At 39.2% G+C, this 10,000-nt stretch overlaps 1 protein-coding gene across 1 annotated transcript in view; it reads left to right on the forward strand.

Annotated features, from left to right (window-relative positions):
- Nucleotides 1-10,000, forward strand: part of KTN1 (kinectin 1) — a gene marked incomplete in the record, with an annotated part of 2,305,074 nt that overhangs the window by 366,711 nt on the left and 1,928,363 nt on the right. The window contains 1 exon segment of the mRNA XM_044074427.1: nucleotides 1,268-1,400. Coding sequence (XP_043930362.1) covers nucleotides 1,268-1,400 — 133 coding nt within the window.

Raw genomic sequence — 10,000 nt, forward strand, 5'->3', positions numbered from 1 at the left:
AATGTGTGTGTGTGTTTATATATAGTCTATGTAGGCCACATATTGGTGCAGTGAGTAGCCTTGTTGACTAATAGTAAGGTTCTCTGGTTTATTTTTCAGCTGAGAGCATTCAGTGTGAAGTCTGTATGTTACCCTTTTGCCTAGGTTTTCTGTTTGTTCTTCCTACATCCCAAAAACAATGTAGTAGTTGGTTTGATGACTTTAAATAGTTCTAGGTTTGTGTGTGTTTTTGTGAGAAAGAGAGATGGAAGAAAAGTGTAGCAATGTATTTTCATTCCCTGTATGCCTTCATAACTGTGCAGATGCTGGCATCTGTTCGTGTGGCCACAGTTGGTGTTTGGTATGCCTCATAAGTTACTATAGCTGGAGGTGCTTTTGTAATGTTTGTATATGCACACATGCATGTGTCTGTATGCATGTTTACATGTATGTAACATCAACCTCCACACCTCCCACTTCTTTCTACTCACCCAGTGTTCGTTATGCTTTCATTGTCCTTGCAATGTCATATGCTGGGTCTTGACAGCTCTTACCATGTCTTTTTCTCTCTTTTTTTTGCTTTAATTCTTTAAATAACATTGTAAAAATTGCATCTTTTTTCATGTTTTTTTGGTTCTGACACTGCACTTTTCTTTTTTTTTCTTTTTCAGTCTTAATACTGTCATTTTATCATTATGCCATGTTGAGCGATGTGTTTTGTTTGTTTTCAAACGTGGTTTTAAATCTTTTTGACCTACGTTTGTAATTCTGTGTAGTGTGTGTGGATCTTAGCTTAAAACTTGAAAATAGTCTACTGAGATCAGTGCTGTAACCCATTCAAACAGATAATGTAAATATCTGTATAGTGTTTGTGTGTTTGCATGAAGTGTATGCAAATGCATATACTGCATAGATGGGTTCCTGGAGAAGAGAAGCCAAGTCTTACCTTCTATCACAATAGCTCGAGTGTTCTTTGAATTGCACTATTGAAGAGGTTGCTCAGGATGAGCATTGTCGGGCATTCAGGCAGCTGGCAAAATAACCGGTTTCTGTGCAACTTGCCTCTGGTGTCTAAGTGAGAATAAATGCATGATTTACCAACAGGCCTTTCAGGTTTTTTTGCCATCTGTTGCTGTAACTGTCCCTTTCTAAAAATTATACTCTTGTGTATATCACTGTAATAAAATAACTGCATCAATTTAGTAATAGGATCTGTCTTTATGGTGTCTTGTTAAGACTTTTGTATTTTTTCTTAGTATGATTTTTTTTATGAACTTGTCAATTTCAGGCAGTCTTCAGAAATTGCTAGCCTTCGGCAGGAATGTGGTAGACTTACAAATGAGCTGTCTGAGAAAAATAACAAATTACAACAAGAAGAGCTTCACAAGAAGAATGCTGAGCAGACAGTAGCACAACTCAAGGTAACTTACCTTTTAGATTACTGTTGAGAATAATCCTGTACTAGAATTTAAGACATGAAGATGTGCCATAAATTACAAGTAAGCAAAGCTTTTAAGTATATGAACTGTCAAGAAATGGAGTCTGGGTTGAGTCCACTCATATATAGTCTGGGTTGAGTCCGAGTCCGTGCGTATATTGCGTCTAGCCCCTGTGAACAGTCTGGTGTGAACTCTTGAAGCAGTTTAACAGATTGAATTAATTTCAACTTCAGATGCCATCATAGTTGAGACTGAAAGCAACTGAGTCTGATCTCACTTTGTGATAATGACGGCATGGAATTGTGGCTAGCAGTTTGTACCTGTCTGGAGGGCAATGGTGGTCCTGCTCTAGACACCAGCAGTGAGGAAAGGCTGTTAGGTTGAAGAAGGTGATATTTGTGGAGGTATGTCTTGATTTACTGATGTGTACCTGTAGGCCAAAAGGGCTCTAGTAACAGCAGACATCAAAGCAAAAGCTAGGGCATGGAAGGGAGGTCAGTGTCACCAGAAGAAATTGTTGGGTAGTTTAGGGGTTCCAGTGAATTTTTTGATGCTGTAGCAGGGAAGCTGGAACTTTGTCAAAGTGGTACTAAGTAGTGGTAGGGGGAGTGTTATCCATTATTTGGAAGATTGTTAGGTGGCAGACTATTTGTAGTACTCCTAAACGTGTCTTATATGCTTCCTGTCAGAAGGCCTGAATTCTTCAGCGAGTCATGGTTCCTTAGTTTAGCAGACATTACACTCAGTAAAAGATATCTCTGTATACATCTGTTATGATTTCCTGAATTGCTAAGGTGACAATCTGTCATTCTGTTGAGTGTTGACTGACTTTTTTAAAAATGGGGATTTTAGTAATTTCCTTTTGCATAGGCTCTTTGAAGACTGGTACGGCCAGAAGTTAGTCTGAACCAGCTCAGTTTAAAATGATTGCTTGGTCCAAATACCCTGAGTCTTTGATGGTGCCTGTGTTGTGGAGCAGTATGTTTATACTATGTCTCTACTCCCTGTGATTAAACAGGTCTTGCCAAAAATGACTGCCACATGTTAATTGGTGTGTTTGCTGTTTGCTGCAGGTGCAGCTTAAGTTTATGTTTAACATTAGATCACTACTGGAGCAGCCTAAGCTATTTGAGTTGTACCCTGTCCATGATATGACCATTGTCCAGTTTAAAAAAACTTTAGAGCACTTTCCTTGTTTCCTAATGGCCAGGTGCTCAAGCAGAGTCACAAAGTGACACTTTAGGCACTAAATCTTCAGAACTTTCTTGCCATCTAAGTTTGCCCCCTCTATGAGCTTCATGGAGCTTGACAGTCTGCTAGCAAGCTTTCAAGGCTTTGCAGATAAGTACCCAGCTGGGGGAAATCTTCCCCAAATACTTTTTATTGCAAAGAAATTCTGTACCATTATTGTAAAATTAATTGTTTTATGGTAAGAAATTTTGTATGGAATGCCATGATTTATAGGAGAGTTTTCTCTGTGTGTGTGTGTGTGTGTGTGTGTGTGTGTGTGTGTGTGTGTGTGTGCGCTTGTATGAGAAAACTGTAAAATTTATTTTATTTTTTTATTTTCTTTACTTGTTTAACACTTTTCTACATACCCTGACTTGCTTACCCTCAGTCTAGGTCTGTATCTCTCCCAGTGACATTAAGCCATATTATACAAATGAGTCATCTGTCTGATGTACAGATTATAATGAGGATTCCCCCTCTTTTTAGTGAATTCCTCCTCATCTGGTCAACAGAACACCCTTGTTTCCTCTAGTTTTGGAAAAATGTCTCAAGGGGGCATAGAACTAGCGCTCTCAGATCAGGTGGGCAAATGTTTTCATTCAAGGATTTTTTTTTTGTGCCAAAGAAATAGGGAACTTTGAGACTAGTCCTAGACCTTGCCTTTCTCAATCTTTTTGTCAAAGTTCCAAAGTGTAATCCCTTCAATCCCTGTTCCCTTTCATTCCATTACAGAGATTTATGGTAACTGTAGACTTTAGATTTTTATCACATTCCTATTTGTGAAAATTTCAGATATTTAAGATTTTCCTTATCTATCTTACAGTATTGGTTTTCTGTCTAACCTTTTTCACACATCGTTGGTGCTATAGATAGACCTAAGTGTTTGGCTCCAGTAGTTGCTTACTACAGATTTCAAAGCATTCATGTCTTTCCGTATTTGGACAATTGTCTTATATTTGCAGACTCTTTCCAGTTGTGAAGATTCTCTGTGTCAAACTCCAGCTTATTCTGGGGTTTCACATGGACTTACCGAAATCCTCTCTCATACCTTCACACAAAGTATTCTGGTTGCTGTCGTGGGACAAGCATTTCTTCCAATGGATACATTTTTCTTAGCTTTTTTAGCCATTCTCTGGTATCCATCAAGGAATTTCTCGCAATTGTGGGTTTGATGGCTGCTCTGTCATGATTCCCTTCGCCAAACTTTGCACGATAAATTTAGTTGTACCTCAGGTCAATCTGGTCTATGCATCAGCACTCTTTACCTTTTCACATTCCAGTGCTGGAATTTGTTAGAGATGTAGGATGGTGAGTGAACCATTTCTCTCTCTCTCTGAACCCAGGTCTTCCTTTCTCCCTTTCACTTCCTGTTCAGTCTATTACAATTGCTTTGGACTTTTTTTGGGAGAGTGCGGTATGTAATTTGCTGATAGAGCAAGGTCTGTGGAACAAAGAGGACAGACTAAAAGCACATTGAAGTTAGACATCTGGAAGTTTTCTTTGTGCTTTGAAAGCCTTAAATCATCTCTGTTATCCATGACTGCTGCAAGTTATAATGGACAACTGCCAGTGTGATGTCTTACATAAGCAAGGTGGTACCAGATCTTGCCCTTTTTTTTTTTTGTAGACTTTATTACCTGGGAGGTGGCAGCTTCACTCGACTTTTCAGGACCCACATGTAATGTTAGAGCAAAATATTATAACAGGCAAGCTGAGTACAACCTGGCCAGACCTTCACGAATGGAAATGTCACCCAGGATCCTCCAAGAGTTGATCAGTGGTGGGAGTACCTCAAATAGTTCTGTTTGCATCCTTTCAAAACAGTTTCTGCAAAGAATCCTGGAACACATTTTTTTTAGAGACTTGGAAGATGTAGGTCTTCTCATTCTCATGGATGGGAGTTTTCCTTGATGCATTCCAGTAATATTAAGGGCGCTTCTAAATGTTCAGAAGGGCTCTGCAAACATAGTGGCAGTAACATCCCTTTTTAGCCCAAGCAACAGTGGTTATGCATTCTTTTGAAACTAGCCATAGACAATTACAACAAGTTTCCCTACAGAATTAGATTTACTCACACAAGACTATGGTTAACCATAACTTGGTTACAAGCTCTGGTATCAGGTAGTGGCACTGGGAGACTGAAACATTGGCTAGGGTAGAATTGTGTGAACACTGGCCAGTTAGCTTACTTACAGGGAGAGTGCGAGTATTTCTTGATACTGTACTACTCTTTCTTAGAGGCTGATAAATAGTACAGGGCTGCCCTTAAAAGATGAGCATGGAAAGGGCAATTCAGACATTAGTATGTCTTCCACTCTGGAATGAAACATGAAAACTCCCTGTGAAAGAGCAGATGATGCTGCATCAGTATATATGTTTATCTTTTCTTTGTTTCCCATGACACTGTTGCAAAATTGTATAAACAGTGTGGCTTACAAAATCCCTGCTGTGAGAGTAGGTGTTATTGCAGAGGGATGCCTTTATTTCCTCTTTCTTGAATCAGTTAATCAATGCAGCTGCAATTCCAGTCTGGTGATCCTGGTTTTGGGATGGGGTGGAAGGGGGGTGGGAGCCAAGCAAGTCGGTCTGAAGGAGAGAGAGGACTTGAAAAAAAAAAGAAAATTGGTACCCTTAGCAGCTTATGGTCAGTTCTACAACAGGAGGGGGGGTGGCTAAGGCATGGTTATTTACTTTGTTTCTTGAGTAACCAATAAGATATGAAGGGGTGTGCTTTGTACATGTTTTGATGCACACTCATTGGCATTGAGGTCACCAGCCTGAAAGATACTAGCTATAAAAAAGCCAGGGACTTTGCTTACAGGTTGGAGAGGTTGGCATAAATGTTAAGGGCTTTACCTCACAGATACAAGGTACAAGATTTGCTTTGACTTATGTTAGTCATTCAGTTTGGCTTCATTCTCAGGAATTCTATAAAAAATATAAATGTCCCATAATGGAGATTGTCATATTATGCCTGTATCCAGCTTATTGCCACACTTTGTTGAACTAGAGCGTTGCTGTATGATAATTCTTCAGAAAGGCAAGTGCTGCTATGTAGAACCTAATTAATCTTTTAAACTTCTGTTAAATTTGTTGCTTTTACTGGTGAAGGTTCCATGGAAGCAGTCTGTTTCATGGGGTATGCCTTAAGCAGGTCTGAAATGCCTTTGTGACTGCGCATGTAGTCTGTATTCTTGTTCTAATTGTCTTTTATTTTTCTTTTTTTATTAAAGTCTTGTCTTTTAATTGCTGACTTTTTATTAAGGAATTGAGTCTGGGAAACCTTTATTGCAGTGTGGTTGCAAGAAAAAACAATCCCTTTTGCAGGCATTCGTCAACAGCTTTGGGGAGAGTCTTTCCCTTAAAGTGTTAAAATGTAGAGAGACTGCTTTGGGGGTGGTAAAGAGTAGACAGTTGCTCTGTGTCCCTTGGGCTTTGAGGGCATACCAGGCAGTGGAATGATTGCCCATTTCCAGTTGATGGTGCCATTCAGTTCTTCTACTAGAACCTGTTCATCCCACAGAGGCAGACACACAGATAATGGTTAGCATGTTTTCTGAGACTGAATGCCCCTCGTGGTTGGTTCTCATGAGTATCCATTTGTTTGAATGTATGATCTCTATTTGGAGTCTTTGTAGTGAGGTAAAATAGGTTGCAGATCCCCATTCATGTGGTTACCAGGACATAGGTTGGCTTGACCGGTATAGTAGATTGCTGAAGGAAAAGCCTTAACTAACTCTGTACTTTTTGCAGGCTGTTTTCCCTGGGACTAACAGGATTTTTAAGACCTTGACATTCAAGGAAAGAAGCTCATCATTCATTTGTCTGTGCAATGGCATTTTTGTAGTCCTGCTGCTGAACACACCAAGTGAAAAGGGGGCAGCACTTCCAGCCAAGGATTCATACTTTTTCTTCAAGGAGAAAAGATGATTTTTTTTTTTTTTTATGTAGATGACCTCCTTGAAGTGCAGTGAAGAAATTATTTCATCTGGGTCACTGCCAGAGGATGTCTCCTTTTGGTAAAACACTAATTTCAGTAAGAGAGGATTTCAAATGAGTGATACTGGAGATCTTGGATTCCACAAGAAGATACCTTGACCTTTGGGCATGAAGGAGCTAAAAACCATGGTAGTTCCCCTGGTCTTATTGCTGTTCAGGGATGCTGTTCTAATGGCTTTATTGCACATGAATTTCTAACACTCGGCTGTTGACCCTGATAAGCTATTTTGGTATTCCACGGGTTTACCTGTATCATTACAAGAATCTAGTTGTGGCCCTGCAGTTGTTTCCCTGGATGCAATGAGGGTAGGTATGCTGCCTTCAAGTTCTAATACTGTAATGACTAGGAATCCACTACTGGATAGATCTGGATAAGGTACAAAAAACACCAAAGAATGGATAAATGGTGCTAGTAAAACCAATAAACCAAAAAAGCACCACCACGAACCAAGTTGGATGCACTCACTTCATTTAATAAGGAAACAACACATTAACGCCAAACACATACAAAACGTTTTCATCTTCAACTTCTTCAGATAGTTAAAACATCCCACACATCCCCATTGTATACAACTTCATTAAATCAATCATCCAATAGAAAAAAAGATGTAATCAGCTCGTAACAAATCTACTTCTCTCTCATCTAAAAAATATATATAAAATATGTAAATAAAACGCTAGTTTCTTAAATACATATATAGATCTGGATAAGGTGCTTGTGTTAGCCACCTTGACCAACAGAGCTGTAATTTTCGTAAGTGCATGCAGCCAGTTGCTGAGGCACAGCTCTTTAGCAGAGTATTTCAGTGGGACAATTCAAGATAAAGTTCTGAACTGAAAAAAATTATGCAGAAGTGCAGAGACTGATTGACTTGATTGCAGCATTGAGGACAGCTATTTACAGGGGTATTTAATAGATGCCATACTTGGCTGAGGAGCTAGCCATTTCCAGAAATGTAGAAAGGGAAATACTCTGCTTCCCTGGCCAGGGATTTCATGCACTGGAACTCTGAACAAACAATTATCAAAAAGTTGAAGGAAAAAGGTAAAGTTTTATATAAACAGAATTTTTTTTTTAATCTTACCATTTGTAAGTCCGGGCCTTTCTGCAGCAGTCAGATGAAATTCTAGCAGCCCAAGAATTAGAAGGCATTTAAAAAATAAATTACAGTAGTAGTTTGGTAGGGAGAACATGGTGGGTGAAACTTCTGACAACAAACTATATAGTCCAAAGAATTGGAAGGTATTTGAAGTAAATAAAAGTTGTAGTTTGGGAGAAATTTTGAATTAAACTGCAGGCAACCAATCAAGTCCTTGTGATCATTCATGGTTATGCTAGAATTTCTCCTTTCTTACTGCTACATCTCCCTACATACCAGCTTATGTTGGCTTCCTACCTGGGAAAGTGGCTAAACCATATCTAACATCTAGCAGACATTACACTGGAAGACTGGGTAATGAGGATCGCTTTGTGAGGCTACAAAACAGAATTCAAAACTGTTTCCCCTTTAAGGATGGCTGTCCTTCCAGTGGACCAAATTAAACTCAAACTTTATTTTTTCTAACAGCTTTTACTCCAGATATCCATTTAAGAGTTTCCCCTAAGACAGAAGGTCAGTTTTCTACTTTCAACTGTTTCCTTTATCTCCAAAAAGAATGGATATAGGCCAGTTCTGGATTTCTTGAGGCTCAACCTGTATTTGTAGGTACCCAGATTCTAAATACTTAACCTTCCATTCACTCCTGCTTTGCCTTAGTGACTTTGAATTTAAAGGTTCTATACCTAAACATTCAGATTTGTAATTAGCACCAAAAAAGCTTCTGGTTCACATAAGGGGACCACCATTTACTTACTTACATTTTCCCCTTTGAGCTGTGTACTGTGCTTAGAGTTTGTAGAGTTTGGCATCTTCAGCGGCCTGCCTGTGTACCAGAGGGGTGCTCATGTATCTTTTTATGTGGATGATTTCCTCCTTCAGGCTCTAATGGGAGAAATTGAAGATTGGTAGGTGCTACCTTCTGAACCTGGGGTTCTCCCTCAGTCTTCCCAAACTTAGCTAGACCCCAGATACAAACAGAATCTTTCTGGGAACTGCCATAAATGCATCAGAACAGCAGAAATTCATTGTTGATGAGGGACTTTCGTAAAACCCCAAGGTATGTTGCCTCTGTTCTTCTCATCCCCTCATTGAGAATATCAATAAGGAAAATCCAGTGCTTGCTGAAGGCTTTCTGCTACATAAGGTCCTACTGGTGCTGCTATGCATCTAGAAGGAGTTTAAGCTGGTGTGCTGAGCAGGTATGTAAGGATATAGGTACTACAGGGACAAGCCAGTCACTGGCCACTGATGCCTTAGTCTTTTTATGGAGTTTGTACTGGGGTCCTGAGGATTCAAAATAAGTCGACCATCACAGAGAAAGTTCCGCATGACCTAAAGATGCTGACAGTTATCCCAGTTATAGGGACTTTTAACAAATTTTGGAAGCCAGGAATGGTTCTGCACACCCCATACAGTTCTACAGTGATGTGGTGCATAACAAAATCCTACATGGACTTTGGTGTTGATGTAATAAGATGCGTTACCCAGTTGATACAGTATCTTTGAGATTATTTTCAGTCAAAGTATTTCAGACTGAAAATTGTAGATGTCCTGAAGTTTAAAATGTGAAGGTGAAGCATATTTAGTGATAAAGCAGGGCAAAACACTTGGGAAAGTCATCAGACCTACCAAAGTTGCATCCATTGTGAATGCAGATAACATGGTAACTGACCAACTGATGTTGATGGAAGACCAGTGAAAGGAATCACAGGAGAAAGTGACTGTTATTGTGCAAATGGTTCAGATTATGGTAAAACTTTACAAACAAGGCCAGTAAAGTCAGTGTACAAACTTGCATAAAGTTGAAACTAAGGTGAGGAAATTGGAGATGATATATCCAGTGAACATTGTCATGGGTTGGTTTTTGAGGTGCAAAAGGAGAAAGAAGCAAGACGTAATACACCGTGCAGCCTTTTTTTTTTTTTCAACTGAACTAGAAACACTGCAAGCAAAATAAACTGAGGTAAAAGAAAATATTTGTATTATAGCAGTGCAGGAAGGGGAAGGAAAGCAAGATTGTGTATATTGTCATAAATCGAGAAGTCAGCCTAGCGTGCCATTTTAAAAGCTTTAAACTGAAAGAGCTAATGCATTTGTTCACTATATAATAGGAATGATGAGGCAACCAAAACGAAATAGTGAGATTTAAGACTGAAGTATGAAGACCAGGTTCTCCTCCTTTGGCTCTCAGTAAAGAGTTGTAAGATTGATAAGAGCGTTTTTAATAATGGCTAGTTTGTAGTAAAGATGATA

This window comes from Protopterus annectens, chromosome 6.part0, assembly GCF_019279795.1.
Source record: "Protopterus annectens isolate FY-2018-M chromosome 6.part0, PAN1.0, whole genome shotgun sequence".
Classification (NCBI taxonomy): domain Eukaryota; kingdom Metazoa; phylum Chordata; order Ceratodontiformes; family Protopteridae; genus Protopterus; species Protopterus annectens.